We start from the raw sequence: 25,370 nt of genomic DNA on the forward strand, positions 1-25,370 counted from the left end.
GATAAAATGACCTGGTGTTTTTTTCACAGCGATAACATTACAGATCAAGACGTACGTGGATCGATGTGAGGTAGAAGATCCTACCATGTTTTTTAGTCTATAATTGCCTTTCACCCACAAAGGAATCTGTTTCGGCAGAAAATCAAGACTGGTTATTCTCTGGCGTTGACTTTTAATATTTTGGATATCGGAAGAATATGCATGTGCAACTACCTTTTTATCTATATATTTTCGTTATGTTTGATCTGAGTTTTTAAAAACACAATGTCTCTGACATTCTCACGGTATTTCAAACTAAAAAATACAATAATATCTCGACCTCATTTTACTGTTTCGACTTTAATGTGAATCAAATGTTTATCAAAATATATAGTACGTAATTGATTACCTACAGGATGACATAGGTAGAATTAATATGCTTATAGAAAACTCATAGTGGCTGCAAGTACATTATCAATGAACGCAATACATTTATTATGACTGAAATTATTTTCATAACAGAATCAATAAGGGCTCATAAGATAAATATATTTCATAATTGAATTTGTCTATTAATGTCCATCTTACAATATACATGCAGTTTAAAAAACACAAACAACTCTGAAGGACTACTTGATGTTTATACAAGACTGCAACGAAAACACTTTACTTAAAATCTCTTATTTGCAAAATGTGAATTCATTTCTTAGAGTGTCGAAAAATAAATATTTACTCTATTTTGATTCAAGTTTGAGTTACCCAAAGTCCCCTTGTATAAATATTACTTCGCATATTGGACGTACTCCTGAATAGAGTTATTGATTAATTACACGCGAAATATGAGTAATAAAACGAAGTTCGTGTAATCAACACTCCTTTACGTTGTCAATGACCAGATTTACTCATCACCGTCGTAGTAAATTGCTTATTGCAATCAATAACTCGTGTCAAATCGATCTATTTCATTAATGGAGCTCAACTCAAGAGAACCATATTCACGCTGGTAGACACAGCTTGACGGTCTGTGAAAGTAGTATTTCTGTCACTGCAGGCGGATGCCATGTACATAAAATTATATGAATCCTGTATCGGCTTACAAAGCCACTGTTCATGTCTTCAAAACGCACGGAAATATATTTTCTAATAATAGATCTTATGTAATCAATAGCACGAACAAACGTGAACCTAAACCTTCATAAGACTATGTGGATTGAAATGTATTTGTCTAAATAATATAATTATTTTGGTTATTATTATTATTATTACAATTGCAACGATAATTAAAATAGAACCTCCTGTAAAGACGCAACTAAATTTAGATTACACTTATTTTATATTTAATAATATTTGCTTGAATAATGTAATAATTTATGTGATTTGAGTAAATATATTCCGAGATAAAATACCTAAATGTTGGAATGGAAAATAACTGTTTACAGATCAGATTAAGAGATGGGGCTTCTTACAAGCTATAATGTGCCTGATATCACATTAATGTAAGAGACCATGTGTGTCATAATAACAATATTTTATACATTGCACAAATACTCTTTTTGGAGCACTCTCAACATAGAACAACAGAGACACCGAGCTTTGCCACAAAACACACACAGAACATTGACAACGCGCGAAATGAGACTTACATACGTGACTCTACAGCAAAAGGAAATAACAGAAATATAGTGCTTAATGACAAATGGCGACACAATTTTAGCTTACGGGACCACTTGGACAAAAGGCGGCATGTGTTGTTTTCATATGAATATAATATATACACTTTGTTAAAGATGGTTACCTGTAAAATATGCCTGTACGTATACAGGAATCGAAAAATAATTCTATGCATGTGTTGCAGGTGCATTGCAAACAACGTCACAAAACACCACGGCAATAAAAGGCAATTGCATGTAAAAGAGTTCATACATTCGTCCTTGAAACAGTGACCCCAACACCATCATACAGCGCATGAGCGGAAGTGACGTGTAAGAAAGGAAAAGGAAGTGTGAAATATAAAGCATATGTATAGCGATAAGGAAGATGAATTGAAATAGGAAAGAAATACAAAGACCATGCCCCGCCGTCAAATGACAGGAAACATGGAGATATAAACAGATTGTGGCGATGGAGAACCGAGAGGACAAGAACATGAGCTTTGGCAAAACAGACACCAGCTTGGCATTCTACTTACCGAATCTTTTACTGTCATAATTAACTGGAAAAGACAAATATACACGTTCATATCGTAATCAGTGAAAAATTGTAAGCATGAAAGAAGATCTTACACACTGTGGCCTCATTGTTCGAAACAGCTGCAAAAAACACATCTTGTTTCATAATGGTGTACTTGTTTGGCAGTTCTGTGCAGGGTATTAGGTGTGACATATTCAACGGCGTGACTCATATTGGATATATGATAATTGAAATAATTATTGCCCCTCGTTGAGTTCTGAAGTATAATTATCTACTGTATAAGTATACAAGTAGCATATGTATGGATCAAGTTATAAAGAGCCAGAAATAATGTGTTCCCGTCAGACACAGTTAATATACTTCACCAGATGCATCTACACAAATGTCATTAACATATAAAAGACCGTTCAGCTGTTTGAACAAGCATGTATACCATATATGTTCCCGTGTTTTTTTATAGAACAATTGATTTGCCTTTGCATGTGTTTGTGATGGGTGCCATCGGTGGGGCAGGGTAGGCGCACCTTTTTGCGAACACCTGGTATCATCACTATTTGTTAATGATTCAGAAACACACGCTCATGATATAGCGAATCGTACAATCGACTGTTTTTGGCAGTGATTTTTTATGAACATGGAAAGGGTTTGGTCGCTGTTATTTACGTAGCGTTATGTATTGTAATCTCCCGAAAAGACAAACGTTGACAGAATAACGTTATCGCTGTCATTCTATGTTAACAATTGTCTGAAATGGCAGGTCTATTGTTTCACTAACACACAGACCCCTAAATACTATGTATGAGGTCAAACAATTTACATTCCATATAGGAACCTTCGAGTATTGAGAAACCCTTCTACCTAGAGTGAGTGAGTGAGTTGGGTTTAACGCCGCTTTTAACAGTATTCCAGTTATATCGCGGCGTCTCAGCTTAATGTGGGAGGAAAGCCCGAAGTGATGCAGGTCTCAGACGTTTACCACTTCGGTGAAACCCACGAGCACGGGTATGGTGCTGACAAACCTAGAAACATAATCGGGGCGAACCGGGATTCGAACCCACAATCATAGTTTCTGGCGTGATTGTGTTATTGGTAATAAACGAACCTTTTTCAAAACGATGTTACAGAAGGGATTATTAAAAAATTGTCCCTCCATATCAACAGTTCATCTGAAGCTAAGAGCAAAAACAGATGTTAAAGAGACAAGGCTGATGGCTTGGCTCTTCATCTCCTCACACCTTTATCCCTGGGAGAGATCCTGATTAGAAAGCTATCTCCAGTAGCATCGCTTCTCTTAATTTGGCTTAGTTAACACGCGAATTGCTTGCCTGGACTTTCGGTGTGCAGCTGTACAATTACTGTGCAAATGACGCTATCGCTGTAACCCATCGGTCAATGCTACCTTCAACACAACAGGAGACGCTCAATGGTTTAATTACGCTCAGGGCACTGGGCGTGAATACAGACAATGGTTTCCTGGTAGTAGAAATATGCGTGGAGAATGAAGCTGTGAGTCATAGCAAGTCAGTGTAAATAATGGTACAGCCATTTACATACACCGTTTTATGTGACAGCGTGTCAGGGCTGGCTGGCTGGCTGGCTGTGTCTCCTCACGTTGTGACTGGTCTATGGGGAAGCGAACCCTGATGCTTAGCATGATGAGTGAGTGAGTGAGTATGGTTTTACGCCGCTTTTAGTAAAATTCCCGCAATATCACGGCGGGGGACACCACAAATGGGCTTCACACATTGTACCCATGACGGGAATCGAACCCGGGTCTTCGGCGTGACGAGCGAACGCTTTAACCACTAGGCTACCCGACCGCCCCTGCATGATGAGTAAACACACGTTCCTCTTGGCGATACTCACATGATAACGAATAATATACCAGCGCGCCAATTGATTAGTCCTATACCCCATTTAATATATGTTATGAAACAGAAGACGCTTGGTATCCCATCAAACGGAAACACCACTTGAATTTGTTATCGGTTTGAAAAGGTTTATCAGATTGATGCGCAAATCTACCACCACCCCATCATGGTTGCCATGGTATCCAATTACCTAAAATTAGCATCTCTCATGCACATAATATCCGTGATAAGCGCAATTATCTACAGCAAACTCGCCCTGACATGCACGCACTTGGCAAAGTGTAAACACATTCTTTCCTAAAAGTGCTTCATTTTCATGACATAAAGAGACAATACATACATGTTTTTTTCATTTTTAAGATTCAACATTAAACATAAATGATGAAGCATTATCTACGTCATTTCCTTTGAACCGTGAAGATCCGTATGAATTGTCTTCAGCATCCGATGCTTGTCGTAAAAGGCGACTATGCTTGTCGAAAAAGGCGACTAACGGAATCGGGTGGTCAGGCTCGGTGACTTGGTTGATGCTTTGTTTGTTGTTTAACGCCGCACTCAGCAATATTCAAGCTATATGACGGCGGTGTGTAAATAATCGAGTCGGGACCAGACAATCCAGTAATTGATGTCAAAAGCATGGATTCACGCAACTGGGATACGATGACATGCATCAACCAAGTCAGCGAGCCTGACCACCCGATCCCATTAGTCGCCTCATACAACAAGAATGGGTTGCTGAAGACCCATCCTAACCCGGATCTTCACGGGCACTGGTTGATAAATGTCATCATATCCCAATTCCATAAATTGATTATTTACAGACCGGCGTCATATAGTTGGAATATAGCTGGACAAACTATTTCATTTGAAATCTGGCCTCTGTGTTGAATTTCCCTTTGTAATATTCATATGTACATACAACATCAAGTAAACACACGCCATATGCAATGGTCCATGGGCAGAACAACCATTGTGGTAAATTAACCCTTGAGAATTTCGGGAGCCGGAAGCTTGAAATGATTAAAGTGGACCACTAATATTTGCATAAAATTGCCATGCTATTGCAATTTCTTCCTTGGGTGATGGATCGATCCAAATCGATCATATAGCACCTGTTATCTTGTGCTCTCATTACTCAGAAAAAAACACCTGTTTAGAAATAAAACGTGATAGAAATATCACGTGATCAGTCATACTAGCCATGAAAAATAATATATCCAGTTTAGCATTAAAAAAAAAAAATCTTAGTCGAACAACAAAGCAACAACTGCGGCTATAAGGTTAGATATCTCGAATACACCTAACACTTTCTGAGTCATCAGTTTCTCCGTTTGAAACTGTAGATTCTCCGTTTGAAACTGTAGAAGGGAATGTTATGAAACGAGTTACCATCTGATATTAATTTAATAAAAAATATCAAATTAAAGTCTGTAATATTAAGTAGTGCATTTCGAGTGTATTTCTCTACAAAATATACATCAAACATATTTCATACTGCGATTAACGAAAGTTGATTTCATGCACCACAGGTAATTTTTTTAATATTATAAATGCAAAACCAGATATCCTTGATTTATTCGACTGTCAGAAGACTGCCAATGTTTGTAAACCTCAGAGAATCTTATTGAGAAGATCGATGTCTCTATTAACAGGCAAATTAGAAAATCTGAGTGATCGATTCCTTCTGGAACTGACTGTTGCCCCTGGACACCAGAGAACTTGACAGAGATTGAATTCAAGATGAAATATATGACACAAGCTTTAAGGTGAGTGGGTTCCATGTCTTGTTAAGACACATACATTTCCATTGGAAGATTGTTTGAATGAGTTATGAGTATGACGGGAACACATTGAATCCTTACTTGATACGTAACATAATGAAAATGCTCTAGCTGGCGGTGATAGAGTGCGTAGATTACTTCCTGATTATTGTACATTTCATCATTGATTGAAATGTCCATAAAGGTTAAAGGTTGTCAGTTTCATTATCGGTAATATTTGCCTTTTTTCTTTCTTACAAAGACAGCATAAGCTCGTTGTAACAGAACACCGTAAAGGGGAAGATATTAAGCAACCGTTCTGAAGTACTTATCAGTCATTTTCCCAACATTTATTCTCACTATTTCAATTAAATTCTTTTTAAGGGCCCTCTTTGTAACGTAAAGCATGCATCTACCCGTTCTTGGTTTATTAAAAGCGGTCAATAAGTGAGACCGGCGTGTGTGAGTGAGTGAGTTTGGTTTAACGTCGCTTTGAACAGTATTAGTTACATCACGGCGTGTCTGCTTTTCGTTGGGGGAAAGCCCGAAGTGATGCAGGTCCATATTTTTCCACCTGGGTGAAACAACCGAGCATGGTGTGGTGCTGACAAACCTAAAATCATAATCTAAGACCTTCATCACTTTCGTGAAACACACGATTTCCGGTATGGTGCTGACAAACCAAGAAACATGATCAGGGCGATTCGGGGATTCCAGCCCATGTTAATAGGTTTCTGCCACGCATAAGGGACGCAACTCTGTACAGACAGGGTCCAAATCAACTCATTCACTCATATCGGCCACCACACACTGTAGTATTGATAAAGTCCGTTTTTCAAGCAACAACACGTGTTTCTTCTCTCTAAAAAGAGACACTGTCTAACATAGGCTGTCTAACGTGGTTACCAAAAAATATACTAATTAGGCGAGCTTTAAAAAAAAACGTCATCAGACCTTTAACGTGCGCCGTCTTCACTGCAGAGATGGTATTAGCGATGCTGCCTTTAACGTACATTCACAGATCAATGCTGGCAATGGAATCATTCAAAAATAACGCTCAAAGCCTGAAGGTAAACGTTTCTGGTAAAAATAATTAGCCGCATAATTTCATGGAATATTGATTATACACTAGGTCGACCGAAAGTCATACCACAAACACCATATCATTGCTAGCAGAAACTGCCCTTTTCATAACCCCTTTCCAGAATGCAGTAATTAAAGAGTGCAACTGGAGTACCCCTGGGCGGTATATTACCCCTATTCTTATTTTCATCGGAGACGACCACAACCGATATGTATGCCTGGTCCTTGTCAAGCATGCGTGCCCTGCAGTGGACACTGTCCAGAGGACGAGGTGACCGCTCATTAATATCATTGCACCCAAGGGACGCTGCAGATGACCAAAGTATTCATAATCTGTCTGTGGACCTTATTAATGATGCATGAATACACACAGGAACTTGATGGATGGCGAGAGGAATGATTAAGTCATAGCAGGGGGTAATAGAAGCGTTACCTTGCATAGAAAACGGCGTTAAATTTAGCTTCTGCAAATACTATTCATAGGGTTGTGACTGGTGACTTCAACTCATGATTTCCATCTTCAGACGGTGTGACTGTATGTTGCAATCGGAAGCCAAGACGAAAACCAAAGTGTATGTCAGACACTGTGCTTTCATAGTTATTAAGCAACAGAAAGAGCTTTATATGGCTTTTGTGGACATTTAATACCAAATGTCATCCAGTTAATCATTCGCATAGTCTTTTTCGATCGCTGTATTGATTTACTGTTGGAATATAACTATTTATAAGTATAGTATATAAGAATACTAAAATGATGTTATGTCATGACGACCGAGTGTTTCGTAACTATGAAACTGTTTCAAATTATGCAAAATAATGTGAGTGAGTATGGTTTTACGCCGCTTTTTGCAACATTCCAGCAATATCATGAACTTCACACGTTGTACCTATGTGGGGAATCGAACCCGGGTCTTCGACGTGAAGAAGAAAGGAACTTTCTAGCCTTTATTATCGTGTAGAAGAGATCTGTCGTTATATGAATTGTTGGCTTCTTCGTACCAACCCCTACACCGCATACACACTAGGTTTTCACAAACATAAGTCCTAACTCTTGATAACTCTTCCGCACTTAAGTATTCATGTCACGTGATACTTCAGGTCTTCCAGTTTGGGTTTCGTCCGATGGTTATCTTTTACGAATGCAGCATATCACACAACCATATTTTTCAAAACAACAATTCCCAAGTTCATCTTAATGTATCTAATATATAACTGCCACTTTACCATTACCACGACCTTTAAAAGCTGTAATGTATCATACAAAACAATCTCCAATTACTGCCACAATACATTACTAATGTTTGGTTTTATACCATATTGAGATTGCAGAACATAATACAACTTGTTTCACACCACCTTCGCCTCCGTCAATGTCAAACCAGAAACAGCTGAACATGGGTTGTTTTAAAAAAACAACATAGCCTGTGTACGACCATCTTGATACAAATTGATGGTCACTCTGGAACATAAAGGTTGTCAGAGAAGTAATCTATGTCACGATGCTAACAGTAACTCGGTGCTATTAGTCCCGCTGTGCAGGCTTGAACAGCATTGTCAAGAGATGGCATCTGGTCACACCACCACTCAGGTGTGTGTGTGTGTGTGTGTGTGTGTGTGTGTGTGTGTGTGTGTGTGTTTACGCCGCACTCAGCAATATTCCATCTATATGACGGCGTTTTGTAAATAATTGAGTCGGGACCAGACAATCCAGTGATTAGCTAGCGCTAAACAGAAATCTGAGGACATCCGATAGCGGGTCACGTCAGAACGAACTTATATCCGACCAATCAGAGCGTCGCTTTCCAGATCAGGAAAGTGACAGCCGGAACGTGTTTTGTAATCTCGAAACGTTTAACACGGGGAATTCCGAACGGCAGTTACGGGCGTTACGACTAAATCCATACAAGCTAGGCCATCTTTTGCAAATCAAGAATTTCTTTTGTTCAGTTTTCACATTTTTAATCGAGAATTTGTAACAATATTTTTCTAGTAGTCGCCAGTTTGAAACTAGTGCACGAGAAAGCTGCCTTCTGATCAGCTAATGGCGACCTCTTGTCAGTCATTCGATTGGTCGGTAAAAGTTCGCGAAAGGTCGTTCTGACGTGACCTGTAATGGGATGTCCTCAGATCCTTGTTTAGCGGCAGAGATTGTTCATTTAACACGAAACATACATTTTATTTGAAATAACCCATCTTTTACAGAAATATCGATTTCAAAATTGCACATCACAAATGAAAGAGATACTCCAAAACAGAAATATATTTCTTTTCAAAACATTAATACGTAATACCCGAATTATTAAAACCTGATAATGTATTGATCTCCGAATCTTATTCACTAAACCCCACCAAATATTTTTTTGTTGATGTCCAGAATAGCAATTATTCTAAATATATTATTCACAAAAGTGAAAAGGGATCGGCAACGAATCATACAACTAAGATTGCCCTCTTCCATGTCAAATACGACCATCTCTTTCTCAACGACATGACATCATCATCATCATCAACTTGTTTAATTTAAGTAATTTAAAAAATACAATAAAATACATCAATGTACGGGAACAGTATCAGAACCCCAGAGAAGGAGGAATTTGATGATTTCGAAATCTAAGATTTATCATCCTCCATTACTCGGGGACATATTATCATTCTCCATTTTGTGGTGATTAAAGCTCAGATCCTTGTGCTATCATAGCTTCGTGTCCGGAGTGACGTCAAACCTCCGTCACAGAATTTCTCACGTTCGGGAGAGCAATTTCATTGGACGGATATTTTTAGGTGTCGTGCCTTTCGTATCGGGTTTAAAACGAAGGAATGATAGCGATTAGATAATAGATTGGATAATCGAGGATAGATATTATTGGCTCAATATTATCTTTATAGAACCATACAATACTTAAACATATGGAAATTGTTCAGAATTCTCATCAGTACCTCATCCAATCAGAAATAACGTTTGAAGGAGTAAATATCGAACAAGGGAGACAAACCACATTCATTTGTTATTCCTCACAACGTCTGTATGTGGCACTGACAAATGTTTGCAATTTCTTCTACGTCCATATATAGCATATTCCGATAGGAAACCATTTGAGGAAAATTGGTAAATTTGCCCTACGTGCATTGAATTCATGTGTAAATGCACGCACAGTGGTTTAGATTGAAACGACATGTCTGTAATGATCAAGGTGCTGTGTCTGTTTGCCGTTCGATGTGACTGTATTTACACACATCTATTGTTAGATAAAATCGGTTGACATTGACATTTATTGAAATGGACGACTTTCATGATTTGATGTTTCATAACACTGACATAGAAAATGGAGACTTTCACTTCTATGCTACTAAAGACATTGAGCACGCTACAAGCGGTAATGGGTTGGAGGTTATATTTCAGAAAGCAATATGGAAAGCAATAGAATGAGAAATACGTTCGTAGAATACATCGGAGATGAACAATTATAACCACGAAATTAATTACAGTAGAACACGAACATATACGCTTTATCTTCGGGAACAGAAACGGCCATACATGTTTATTACATCATGAAATGTTTCTAGTGGTCGGGGGATAAAATAGGTTGCTTGACGACGCGGAGCGTATTGTCGTTAGATTCCATCGGAAATACTGACCAAGCGAATCCAATTAAGAGTCCGTGGTATAGATTGTGTTGTAATCTGATAGATATGGAGCCTCTACTTGAACACAATGTCAGATCGAGCATGATTTAATCACCATTTGATTGATTCTTCACGCTTTTACGACTTTCCAACATCCGGACTTCCGGTATATGCCGGAGAAACAAGATGGCGACGACCAACGGTTGGTGACGCGACCATTGCACCGACGTGACCACTTATTTTCCGCTGTCTTGAACATATGGTTGCTCTTGAAAACCGGTAATGATAGACGCGAGGCTATTTGTCAAGCTGATCGGTGTGACAAACGAATTTGTCAGACAAATGAGTAAATTAAGTTGAAAATGTAGGCTAAGAGTAATATTTCATGTGACAAGATGAGATGCGAGGTTCCTCAAAATTTGACAGAAGGAATCTTGATCTTAAACTGTATTTGAATCTTCAAAAAGGCAAATATTCTCAACTGCGTGATGTCTTTAGGTGGTAGGTTCGTTAATTGTATTTTATTTGCTATTATAATTTTAACATGACGTTAAAATGTCGAATTGTTAGATTAATGGTATGATGGTGTTTAATTTCAGAGATTTATGCGAAAGACAACGCGAAGGAGTAATGTGATCGGTTTCAAAGGTTAAAACACTAGTTCAGGCTTGACATGTATGTCTTCCCTTTATGTTATTGTCGCGTAGAGGGCCGAGTGATTACATCTTGCAAACCTCGTGGCGTATTTTTCCTATCGTGATATCTTCTCATTAACAAGAATGTGGGCTCGGGTCTAAGAAATCATTCTTGCAGGCGAATTGAGGTTAAAAACCTGCATTGCAAACTTTTTCCTGCAGAAAAGCAGCGATTATGGGAGGACACTCCTTGGAAAGGGTTCTAATTGGAATGAAATTACAGTAAGCAGATTCGAAAGCTGTCAAGAATGGCGTGTTCATGTTCGTCGTTTTCTATCACTACACTGCCTGTTCAAGCAGGCTCGATAATCATCTTCACATTCCTTCAAATCACACTCTTAAACTCATTTTGTTCTTATACAAACAGCATTAGTCGATCTATTAACTAATTCCACTACATCGATTACGCTTATTTTAAAAACAGGAAATGTCTCCTAACGAATGAAGAATGACATATTTTTCATGGATATTTAACAGTTTCCGTATTTTCCACCAATGTTGTCTTAGTTTTTCTAATTCAAATAACCTCTGGTTCTGGCATATGACAAAATAGACATTTTAAGATATATGATACTGACATGTTTGATTTTGACATTGTATGACATAAACGAAATTCGGCAGCTAAAAGATTCACCATCTTAGATACGTTCAGTTTAATTCGTGTGGTAAATATAATTCAACTATACCAATGTGTTATTTTGTGCGTGTTTTAACGTAAACTTAATATTACAGATATTTAAAGAAAATATTACGGATAAAAGAATGCATCATAAAATTTCAAAGTTTAAGATGCATTCCCCTTTACATTGTGCATGTTTTTATTTTTTAGGAATAAATGCATTGACTTTATGAATCATGACTCAAAAAAATGGACAAGGAATGTCTGCCCAGATGACTAAATTGCTATTATTCCCATCGTTCATATAAAACATACAATGTAATTCAGTCCTTTTGTCTCCCGCCACATAAAAGAACGTCATGTCTACGACATTTCCCGCAAAAACCAAGTCGCATGTTTAAAGAGTGAGCACATGGGTCCCTGGTTACTTTTGATCTTTTAATATGAAGTCTCATATCTTCTGAGTCTAAAAACACCGTTTTCCGTTTCAGTGCTGGGAAAGCTTTTCAGTCTACCGGGACTGGCAGCGGCTTTAATCATCATGTCAAGATAATTTGCCCGCATTGCTGTTCAGTTCGTTCTTAGTGTGGGAGACCTGGTCTACCGAGAATTAGAAAATCAAACGGCCGAATCGAATAAAATATTCCAGATTAATATAAGGATAATGTGATTTTGTGCAATTACCATCAGAAAATTGTTTGATTGACATCTTTGTACGCACGTACTCGGCCTTCCTGAAATCATTCGTGTGCAGTTAAACTATGCATATGAGCCATGTTCATTTCCTGGTGCTAGTCGTGCAAGAAACGTGCAAGGGGTTTATTGTAACCATTATCGACTGGAGAGGTGCGAGCTTTATTCCGGATTCGGAAAAGATCGAGCATGGGTTTTCGTATGGATCTAGTTGTATCCAAATTGTACCAAAAACGAAATATGATCAATCACAGGTTTGAAACGTGAAGCAATTACAGATAATGTGAGATTCATTCCACCAATGAAGACCAAAATTCAATCCCCATTACCTTTTTTACATCATACAATTCCATATCTCCAAAATGAGGACACTTGCAAAATCCCCGGTGTTGAACGTAAAAACAAACCTCTGTTACGGAATGAAACGTGTGTCGCGAAGCACGTTAAAAGCCCAAAGGAGAAATTGAATTTCCATTCCCTATAAAAGCAGTGATGCTTGCGAAAAAGCCCACGGTTCGGGACTGTTTCATTTCAATGTGTCCATAACTGTTACATCTCATCGATTGTAATGTCCCTTATAAGCTAGTCCCTTTGCTGCATGTTCATTTGATAAGAGACAGTGGTCATATTAAGTGCAAAATGATTTAAACACGTTTAAAAATCTTCTCATCAAACCCGATCACAATGACAGTAACTGAATATGGACGACCTGGGACCAGAAATGGCTTGAGATGTCCCCTATGTCAGTACTCACGACATGTGCATTTCAGACTGCGTCTGTGTTTGATATACGAGACGCCAAAGAAAGAACAACAGTGTTAGGTCCATCCACACACGCCGTATTGCATTCAACAGAATTTTGTCATTATGAGAATTGCTACAGCGCGTGTTGATGTCAGATGCTTTGATGACTCGTACGTCACATCTTTGGGAAAAACCTTTCAAAGTGAAGGCTTGAATCATCATCCATATATCAAATACTACTTTATTACAACCGAAGTTGATTGTTGGCATATTTCACATTTTCTTCATCATCAGAAACAAAAATTGGTGTATTTAAAAACGACCCTAACAATGTCACCGACATGAACTCAGCTATTGTGTAGAGGGGTGAGTGACTCGTGTTTTACGCAGCGTTTAACAATAACAAACAATATATATGATTGTGATGCTGTTATTAGATCAAATGGTCATAACAAATATTGATGAGAATAAACTGTCATGTCCCCCGTTCAGTCTCCAATCAGTAGCAAGTGGAGGACCCGTGAAGATCCGGGGTAGAATAGGTCTTCAGCAACCCATGATTGCCGTTATAGGCGAATTTGCTTGTCGTAAGAGGCGACTAACGGGATCGGGTGGTCAGGCTCTCTGACTTGGTTGATGCATGTCATCGATCCCAATTGCGTATACCGACGCTCATGATATCAATCACTGGACTGTTTTGTCCAGACTGGATTATTTACAGACCGCCGTCACATATTGAATATTGTGCGGCGTTAAACAACAAACAAACAAAGCAAGGGAAGACGAGGATTCCAAAATTGGGTTTCACGCACTGTACCATACTTTAACTACTAGACTATCGCAAGTGTACAGTGGATCCTTTGATAATTAAGACAATTCGGATGCAACGAAATCTGACGTACAGAACACTATATAAAGCGAACCTACTCAACGGTGGTCATCTGCAGCTGAAGACTAAACACGACAATGTTTTAAATAGTTTCCTGTTTCGATAGTCTTGTTTCCGGCGGAGAATTTTCAGATCACAAAGATGACCGTTTGACCAGTATGTTAAATTCAGTCATCAAACATGATTATTAAAAAGGTCACATCCAAATGCGTAAATATCATTGCACGCAGGTGTTCATATCTCTGGAATCGTTTGCTGTACGTATCCCTGCCAACACACAGATTTATTTGTCAGTCTCCCTCACAGACCCCAGAGCGTATATTTAATAGAACAATCGTCCTCATTTCATTTTCGTCACCTTTTCAACTCTAGCAGCCCCTCCCAGCACTGACATTAAGAGACTCGAGGTCTCCTTCATAGAATTATGTTCATTTAACCTTCTACATACCTTTATTTCAGGAACTTATGTGTTAGTCTGTTTTCTTATACTGTCTTATACTAAATACCCGTGAAGATCCGAGGTTAGAATAGGTCTTCAGCAACCCATGCTTGCCGTAAAAGGCGACTATGCTTGTCGTAAGAGGCGACTAACGGGATCGGGTGGTCAGGCTCGCTGACCCGGTTGATGAATGTCATCGAATCCCAGTTGGGTAGATCGATGGCCATGATGTCAATCACTGGATTGTCTGGTCCCGACTCGATTATTTACAGACCGCCGTCATATATCTGAATGGGGCGTTAAACAACACACAAAAACACAAAATCTTGTGCTAAAATTATATTGAATTCCTATTTTAGACATATCGTAATCAGCGAGAGACGCGAACGCAACCTGTGACGTATTTGTGTGCAACAGCTTGTTCTTATTATACTCAAATTACGGCCCCATTTGATCCCAACCCATGTGCTGACATTCCATTCTATGCCATGTAAACTACCACTCGGTTCCCTGCAAATGCCTCCATCAACACCTACAGGAACTGTCTACGAATGTCAGCATCTCACAGGAACTAAAACATCCTCATCCCGTCCGCTGACGTATCTCCCGACTAACGAGCTACCGGCGAGTCTAAATTCATTTCAACTTTTGACCGGAGATGTTTCCTGAGAGAGGTTTTAGGCACTGCCGCATACTTCGTTAACGGTTCACTCATCAGTGTTGTGGAGTGCCGTGTCAAAGGTATAACTTTAACGTTGGGGCAATGGGTGTCCTTAAAATGAGCAATTTACATATAAAAGTGAGTAAGTTGGGCTTAACGCCACATTGAAGCGGAATATGAGGGCGAGTCATCTTTGTGGAAACCCAAGAGTGATGGAGGTCCTAGCGTTTACCACTTAGCTGCAGCAACGCAAGCGTAGGATACGGACATGGTGTAGACTACCATGTCCGTATCCTATGTTTGGTGCAGCTAAGTCCCCGAAATAAAGTTGTGTATATGGTTAAATACGAATAATTCTATATGGAACCTCGGGTATTAAGGAAATCTCGTCTACCAATCTTTAATAAAATATGACAAAAAGGAGGCCAGAGACTCTTCATTTTCAGGAATGGTACTGAGTAATCTAGACTGGTTAACTTTTATAGACTGGAGATATATTGGATATATTTATTTCAGGGTCTGTGTGACAGATTGTTACAGGAGCTGAAAACGGAACTACAGACTGTAAGGACGAAGAAGGTGGGTATCCAGGTCAAAGTTTTGTAAAATATATTTCCTGGGGTTTGTACGATTTGTTTGTTCGTTTGTTGTTTAACGCCGCACTCAGCAATACTCCAGCTATATGACGGCGTTCTGTAAATAGTCGAGTCTGGAGAAGACAATCCAGTGATTCACATCATATGCATGAGCATCGATCCATGCAATTGGGATCGATGACATGCATGAACCAAGTCAGCGAGCCTGACCACTTGATTCCGTTAGTCGCCTCTTACGACAAGCAAAGTCACCTTTTACGGCAAGCATGGGTTGCTGAAGACCTATTCCACCCCGGATCTTCACGGGTCGGGTCTGTAAGAAACGATTGCGTTATGCTGCTGATAAACCAAGGACCATAATCAGAATCTGGGATTCGCACTCACGAACAGCGGATCCTGGCGAAACTAAGTGACGCAACTTTACACGGCGCCTTCGACGACCTGGTCAGATGATACTGTAACATGCTGTAAACAGTTGAGCCTGGTTCCTCCGGACTTCTTAAACTTTGAACAACCTTTCAGACGATTATTTTGTGGAAGAAATATTTAACGCTTAAGAAACGTCAATTCCTTATTGAACAAAACGATCTATCTAGTTTTGAAAGATACCCAAATGTTCAATTTAAGGAGATGCTGATTTAGTTTTATAAAACCTGACCAAGTAACAATGGTAGTCTAGATTAAAGTTGGTCAATGCTTCATGATATTGTCCCGAGCTAAGTTATCGATAATGTAAGATGTCGTGTGAAAAATACACCACTTTCTAAATGTAATTAATCTAACCCATCAGTACTAGAACGAGCTCAATAATAAGATTACAGCTGACAAATTAATTGTTTGAATCATCGCATGAAGACGTGCTATTGGATAGATGTAAGATAAGTGAAATATCTATCACTGCGGATCAAATTTGTTGACCAATGATACGTGTCCGGTATATGAAGTTTCCGGACTAGCGATGTTCGCACTGAAAGGTGTCATGATAAGTACTATGCATACAGTTGTAAGAGGTGTTACATACGGAAATAGCTCGAGGGAACACAGCTGACAGTACATTGTAACCAGATGCTTTAAACGGGATCAATAGTACGGAACTTAAAAGCCTCGACGCAAGAGACAGTAACAAAGTACTTTGTACAATAAATCTTTATTTGTTTATAAATAGAGACATTACTTGAACAGAAGGGCCACTCGGTGTTGTAATCACAAATGTAAATTTCTGGACACTCGGTCGGCAAAGGATCGTATTTCACAATGGTCGCGTCAATCACGTCACGTGATCAAGAAGAAAAGCCAAGTATGCCGTGGCGGGTGTCAGGTTACATCTCAAGTAAGGCGCTGTGTCTTTCTCCACAGGGGGCGAGGGACACGTGATAGGCTTTCTCCGGGTCCAAATATTTTGACAAGATATTGACTTTCTATCACAATTAAAGATGTTATCACTTTTCTCTAAACAGAAGGTAATTGCAGTTCAAAAACGTTGTGGTTTGTCTTTCAGCCGACCATGTTAATTGAAAAGAAACAGGCGGGTTGAGCCGACAACTGCAGATAGCGCGCCAAGTATTTTCTCAATATACTGTCAGAGCCTTGTGAACGTCTTGTCAGCTTAAACACATTTAGAATTGGATTAGTCTCTCTTGTTCATCGCAATTTGCGTGCATAAAACTGATCACATTGCACATGCGTGGCTTATACCATGTATGTGGATTACCAACGGGGATTAAAAGATCCTTAAATACATATTTTCAATATTTTTCAAAAACACCACATTCCGTATCCGGGGGTTCAAAAAGTTGAATCTGGGTGGTTCAAAAAGCTGAACCGAGATTGATTATGATGGCTTGGTGAATTGATACCTCCAAAATGAGGCATGCATTACGCGATGAATCAACGAAGCATAATTAATGGCATAATTCAACTCATAACACGTTTCATGTTCAAGGGAGGCACAAAATCAAGTGAAGAGCTCAGCTAATTCACACGTGTGTTTAATGGCCAATTTACCACCCACAATACGACTAATTGTTGGTGTCGGTGAGGGTCAGCTGGTAACACAGCGTGGGGTACAAGCTGGAATATTGAGGGAGTGGGTGGGGTGGGGTGAATGATTGTTTAAATACAGGGGGGAGGGCGTCCGCAGTTTAAACACGTGCTCCGAACACGTTTGTGATTTTCACTTCCTAACACCTGTTATTATCCCGAATGTGTTGAAAATATAATTTAATCTGCCAATTAATCTTCATTTTTCAACATAAGAGCTCGTGCGTCGTGACATCGTGACCTTTGAAGGGCACATGGTGATAAATTGACCCATCGGTACAAAAGTCAATTACACACATTATCTGTCCTCTTTCTGTCCCTGCTTCTGGCCCAGTAGGGGGTAGAGTTGGAAGAGGGGGTGGTGGCGGTTGTCTTGCAGGGATCAGATCCTCCACCTGGCCCAGCGGATGGTTCATTGTTGTAGAAGTGCTGAGAGTCAAATGCTGTTGAGTGGACTCCCGTGGTTGACAAGTGGGATTGGTGCAGACAGAGTGACTGCAGTTGGCGTATTGCCACGTGTCATGGAGGTTACGAGTTATATTGTGTGTGACACTGAGGTCACGAGTTATGTTTTGTATCATGGAGGTCACGAGTTATGTTTTGTGTCATGGAGGTCACATGTTTTGTTATGTGCGGCATGGAGGTCACGAGTTATATTGTGTGTGACACTGAGGTCACGAGTTATGTTTTGTATCATGGAGGTCTTGAGTTATGTTTTGTGTCATGGAGGTCACATGTTTTGTTGTGTGCGGCATGGAGGTCACGAGTTATATTGTGTGTCATTGAGGTCACGAGTTATGTTTTGTGTCATGGAGGTCATGAGTTATGTTTTGTGTCATGGAGGTCACGAGTATCGTTGTGTGTGGCATGGAGGTTACAAGTCATATCGTGTGTGACATGGAGGTCACGAGTGATATTGTGTGCCGTGGAGGTCACGAGTTATATCGTGTGCCGTGGAGAGCACGAGTTGATTGTTTGTTGTGTGCCATGGTGGTCACGAGTTTTGTTGTTTCTCATCCATATGCATAACTCTCTCCTATATTTGCGTACTGTAGGGCGAGAGACAAACATGACAGGATTAAAACGTATTGTTTGTGAGGGTCATTGAAAGGACTGTCATATTTTTCTGTTGAAGAATTGGCACCGTCAGATTTGTAAATATACAGAGAAAGGTCACAGCGTATGGTTGGCGAACAGACAACATGAGTGCACTCATGGATGAACTATGGCATATAACATAACCCAGGGTGTATAAATGTTCTCAATCCCCAACCTCATAACAATGCATCACCTGGTGTGAAACCAGTTGTGTGAAGATGTGCTGCGATAGGGATCCAAGCCAAGTAAACAACCCCGACGGGATCCTAATACAGATTGGTTTCCCCGAAGCCACTCCCGTAATATCTCCCCCCCCCCCCCCCCCCCCCACACACACACACACCCCACCCCACCCCTCAAACAACCTTTCTTCTTAACCTACATCCACATGCATCCTGCCTTTTAAACCATGTAATATGGTCGTTCCGATTTACACACACACACACACACACCCTATCCCACGCAACCAAATAAACACTAATTCCAGCATTCTCATGGAACCATATGCCTCTCACGATACCCACCTCACCCCCACCCCACCCTCATAGCACCATCCTCCCTGCCCCCAAGACACCCCCTCACTCCCAACACAATAGCACTGTACCCCCAACACAAGTCGGAGGACTATACAAACAAACCAAAATGAACTCTGACATTCTACCACACAAACATTGGCCCTGTCGACATACCGAGCCCGGCTGCTATGGCTTCCAGACAGTTATCTGGGCCACGAATTCACCCGTTGGCGCCGTCTCCACGAAGAGAACATAGCATTGCGACTCCCGTGATTCCACGCTCGACGCTGCCTTACGGAAGACGTACACGTAGCCATTCGGTTTATGGCATGGACACAAACTTGTCAGAGCATCTTTTTATTTTTGTTTTATTTCTGTTGACATTTTAAATAATGTTGCCATCGGCTAAGGACGATTCTGCGCCACCGTCAGCGATACTTAAGCGTTATCTAGGCGGCCTGTACATAATCGAGTTTTGGCAGGGAAAACATGTGGTTGATAGCATGAACAACAAAATACACCGTCGGCTACAATAACGCACACTCAACACTGCCATAGATCAGATCCTCACTTCAGTAGGTCTTTAAGAAAAGCATGGATACATATACATGGGATCTATCTTGCCACTTAATTTACGTGTTATTATCCACTTAGTATTACACTTGAGTAGCTGTTGGACAGCTTTAGCCATGTTACAAAGATACTGTTTTAGCTGACAGCGAGAACAAGGTAGATACCAAAGGGTAACACTAGACGGGAGCCCAGTCCACCATAAGGACAACAGCAGCTTTGGAACAGAAAGGGGGAGGTCCCCGAGTTAGATTTGACATTCACTTTGCGAACATACAGCTACTGCTAAATGTCACACGTGTTTCTGCCATGTGGTCGAACCATGTATTCGCAGACTTTTAGTTCTCAACCCTTATTCCATTTCTTTAAATTGATACCTGATGTGAAAATATGTCTTTTGTGTAATGACATTGAGCGTCTATCGCCCAGCAAGCTATTTATCCCGGTATGTGTGTAATTAACTGAATAATTAGGCGTAGCGAGTCGCAATGCTCTTCAACCATCTGTTCAAAACGAGGAAGTGAATTTGGTTTAAATTATCACCAGAACGGAAAGATGAGATAAGAAGGTTAAGAACGCCCTGTTGGAAAGTCAGACGGGAGAAGGGAAGAACTCGGTGACTAGTTGCCATAACATTCCTCTACAGAAAAACATTCTGTTTTTTAGAGTAATTTGAGACCCTTCGTCGGGTTGTTCCGGTGAAAAAAACGATTAAAATGTCAGAGTGTAAGGCTGAATCCCCATCTCTAACCGTTGCTGCTGCTGATTCCGTACAACTTATGTCATTGTACATGGCATTTAAACTTGAAGATTTGAAAGCGCCACTTACAGCAAAACTAGGTTATTCTGGAGAACAGGAATTTCAGTGACTTATTCATAACAACTTGAATGAGAGAGTTGGTGGCAGCATGGACAATATTTCAGTAACGTAACGTTGTTTGTGAAACCCAAGAGCAGAAAATGGTGATGACGAATCAAGATCATGATCAAGAGAATCGAACCCACGAAAGTAGCCCCTACAGTGAAAAGCAGCACCTAAAACCTCTTGCATTCATTACAAATCAATTCACGTAAGTGAAAATAAGATATACGCTACTCAAAAGAAGTTAAGGAACATGCGATTCTTTCATATTACTATAGATCTGTGTTCTTTACTTCTTTTGAGTAGTATAAAAGCGCGTTTGGAAAGAGCATGGAATACGTTTGTGTGTCTGAAGTGAGAGCTATTCCGCTAAACACTGGAATTGAAACACAAACGTCAACCCCGTCCATCAATGTCACGTTTGAGGTTCACAATGTAAAAATACGTCTATTTTCAGCCTACTCTCACAAACGCGTTGCTGGTTTGAGGTTTATTCCCAATTACCCCCCAACCATTTCCAGATTAGTCAAATTACGACCTTATTATGACTGATGGCGGCTCTTTCACGCTGTTTGGACCAGTCCTGATGCTAAACTACAAGGGGGATCCCTGCCGTTGGAGCATACCTCCACCAGCTCGTATTGGTAGCTGCCTCTTGATAAAGACACGTGAAATCGCCTTGACCATTCTCTACGGACCATCGGCCATCAATTTAACCCTGTTTACCCAGCACTTGTCATTGACGAACGCACGCCCCTCTGTGGGTTTGCTTTGAGAGATCACTTTCCAGTTTAATTATCCATATTTTCTACACAAATACTCATAATTTTCATATCCACGGAAACATGTTCAACGGACAACTTTAACCAAACAAAATGGTGACCTTCTTTCACGCGGCCTAGCGGCCACGCGGCGATTCTCCAAGCACAATATTTGATCACGTGAAATTCATTGCCTGTTTTGGCGCATGCCCTTAGAGACAAGCCAGTCCACAGGCGTCCGGAGAAATTTATGATTTTCCTGTTTGACAAAACTACTCTGTAAAACTTCAAACAAAATTGAGGGGTCTTGCATCCTTGGGATTTGACTGAGGAGGATGTCGATGAGTTGTGATGATGGCGACAGTAGTGAAGGAGAGAGTGGCTGGTAGATAACGATATAATTCATCAGGAAATTGAGCCTGGTTGTGGTACTTCCTACAAACAACGTTCATTAAGCAAATGCTTTCATTTCCGGTGCAGCTTCGTGATAATTCCATGTTGCTGTTGGTCTTAGTTGCAGGTCCTCCATTAATGAAGGTCACTCGAGAGGTCATGCCGGGACACTTGAGAGTCAGTAATTATGCATCCGTCAAATTAACAACGAAATTGCTTTGTCACAGTCCAACCTCAAACACTTGTCGGGAAATGATTTTGAGTACATGGCTGTAAACCGTGAATGATTTTATTTCCAGGAATGTGTTTTTGAGGAATATTGGTACCATTAAAAATTTCACCGTAAAGATCCGGGGTAGAATAGGTCTTCAGCAACCCATGTTTGCCGTTAAAGGCGACTATGCTTGTTCGTAAAAGACGACAACGACTAACGGGATCGAGGAGACAGGTTCGCTGACCAACCAGCGTCCAATAAAACGTCGTAACGTGATACACGACTGTAATCTTCAAGTACATCATCGCTATCAAATTTAACCCGAATCTACACTTACGCCTTTGCATTCCGGTGTATAAATCATTGAGATAACATCCCGTCTAATAGACGTAAACTAATACTATTTATCATGAGCGCCGGTGTCGTCTTGCGCTTGAAACACCAGTTCTTAGCGAGACAGATGATGGAGTGGTACAGTGACAATTCGCGAACCGAGCACTCGCGGGTATTTAAGTACAATAAATAACATATGACCTTTGTCTGAAGATTCGCAAATATATCGCTTGTAGCACGAATACTGGACGAAATACGTCCGACTTTACGTGCAACGATTCTTTTATTACAAAGAGTTATGCTTCTTGAAAAGAGATACATTGCAATAAGGAGATAAGGGTTTAGTTTATGGTTTTGGAACTGTCGTCCTTTCGATGACACTGATCGTGCAATATTGATTGCATCATTGGTAAACAATTGCATGATTATATCTTAGTCCTGAGTAGGCAGATAAATCACGTGAATTCTTTAAGAGGGTTGTAAATAACGGTAATGAGTAACGACCGTTTGCGTAATGGTGGAAAGTCTGCAATCTGAACAATGACTGATTTAAGATTTTTTACATTTGAATATTTGAGGAACATTTGGGTATAATATTAGTCATGTACACTCAAATACACAGGCGCTTCTAGCGAGATATGGCTTGACCAAAAGTATACGTTTAAGTTTAACCGAAATGGGAGGCATCGTAAACAACTTTTGGAATAACGGCTTCTTTTATTCGGTGCTATATTATATCCGGAGTACAGCAGTGCCTCTTTAGGTGACAACGTACTCTGTCTCCACGACCCAAGAGGATGCATATAAAACCGAGTCCAATTTTTAATGAAGTCTAGATTTCCTCTGGCAAAGGAAATAAAGCATTGTTCTGGGCTCAATTTGGATTATATTTTTTATATAAAATAACTTTTTCTGGCACCAACCGTCTTCCCCACATCGGATACAATAGGCGACACCTAATTCTGGTAATAAAGACAGAGGGTTATGGATAACAACTTCTTTATCATACTGTGATAGCGACGTTTCGGCATTGAACCTTGTACCGTTGCGTCCTGGAGCAAGGTGTATTTTCTGGTGTTCCACTCCGTGACACTGCTGGAACAACTTCGTAAAAACACAATCACTCACTCACTGAAGAGACACATAACATATCACTAACTCAACCCCGACATAAGCTTACATCAAATACGCTGAGCCTTATATTCCGTGCTCATTCCATCACATGAGGGTAACATGATATAGTGGTCAGTGTTGGTCAAGCTCTTCATGGTCATCGGTCCTGACTCCTCATCCATCACGCCCCAGTATACTACACTCGTTATAACGAATGTACATGGTCATAAAAGCTGCGACTTTATAACGAGGTCTGATTGTCGTACACAGATAGTCGCCGACAGCAGCGTGTGATATATCACCGGCAGTAGTATGGTTCGTGCCATCACTGAACTATTAGAACTCAGCGCTATCAACTACTATCACCAACAGTCATACACGAGGCTCTGGAACATTCATCATAGTTCAAGTCAACGGAGAACGTTCAATACAGCTGCTACGGGGACGTCTAGCTAACGCGAGCAAGCAGCTGCGAGAACGAACGACGGTGAGGTGAGGTAAAATGGGGTTTAACGTCGCGTCCAAGATTATTGCACTTATATAGCTACGTGCATGCACGTGTATGTGTGTGTCTGTGGCTGCTTGTACTAGTCCGGACTGATGCCGATTTATAGTGCTAGCACACTGAGATACCATGCCGCAGTTTTACATGAATACCCTACTCAGACACAGTATACTGACCAGTCTCTGTTTTAGCCCCTTGATGCCGAGCGCCAGACAGGATAACAACAAGTACCATCTTTTAACGTCTTTTGGTATGACGCGGCTGGGGATCGAACCCCGGACCTTCCGCTCTCCGGGCGGACGCTCTACCATTAGACCACGGAGGCGGTCCAGAGAAACGAACGACGACATTCATCTACCAGCATTTTTTAAATTTGAAAAGCGGTAGTTGTTCATATGTCATTAAGTACTACCTCGATCATTTACTAAGATTCCACAAACTCGGATACCTCAAGGGCTAATTTAGTTTTTTTCTTTTATCGAAAAATAGTTATAATTATCTGGAAATACATCGCAAAAGAGTACGGGAGTGAGTCATGCATGATCTACATCAACATTCCAGCTCGGACGGTGGCCCAGTGTGTATAATATACAGTAAATGACTTCAAATTCCCGTGAGAAGGAGACATGCGCATGTCTCTAAGGCAATACTTATCACTTTTAAATCTTAGTTTCTAGATTATATATATAACAAAAACAAGTTGTCCCTTTAAAGGACTGGCGTCCTTGAACTGTCCGCGTATCTAGACTTGCCTATGATAAGGATAGAATCACTATTTATCTATGGCCTTATCATTCAGTACAGACTTGGAGCAAGGCTACGTGAGAATCGTAAAATGCATTTAGGTGTCATTATGTCGAGAAAAGAGTTTCGATGAACGGCTGCAGTGCCGATAGGAAATCGGCTGGATCCATCCGTTTTGTATGCTTATACGATATATCGAGATGACGAGTTCGAATTAAAAGGTTTCGCCTTATACTTGACAGAATCAAGGGTCATATTCTGGACAGGTCCTGACATGATGAAGGGTTTATGTTATGAATGCACTGTCTAGACCAAGAATAAGTGTTAAACGATGAACCCAATACAAAATGCCAACGCCACAGAACAGTCTCGAGTATCT

General features: G+C 40.3%; 1 protein-coding gene across 7 annotated transcripts in view; it reads right to left on the minus strand.

The window, feature by feature from the left end:
- Positions 1-25,370, minus strand: part of LOC124135590 (receptor-type tyrosine-protein phosphatase mu-like) — a 197,182-nt gene that overhangs the window by 148,697 nt on the left and 23,115 nt on the right. For 6 of the 7 annotated variants that reach the window (XM_046500968.2, XM_046500964.2, XM_048399677.1 and 3 more), the window contains exon 2: positions 2,168-2,191. The exons of the other annotated variant lie outside the window; for it this stretch is intronic. In XM_046500968.2, the coding sequence (XP_046356924.1) occupies positions 2,168-2,191 (24 nt within the window). The remainder of the gene's footprint in view (positions 1-2,167; positions 2,192-25,370) is intronic. 7 annotated transcript variants of the gene reach the window in all.

Source organism: Haliotis rufescens, unplaced genomic scaffold (assembly GCF_023055435.1).
Source record: "Haliotis rufescens isolate VD_foot unplaced genomic scaffold, xgHalRufe1.0.p SCAF_2, whole genome shotgun sequence".
Lineage (NCBI taxonomy): Eukaryota > Metazoa > Mollusca > Gastropoda > Lepetellida > Haliotidae > Haliotis > Haliotis rufescens.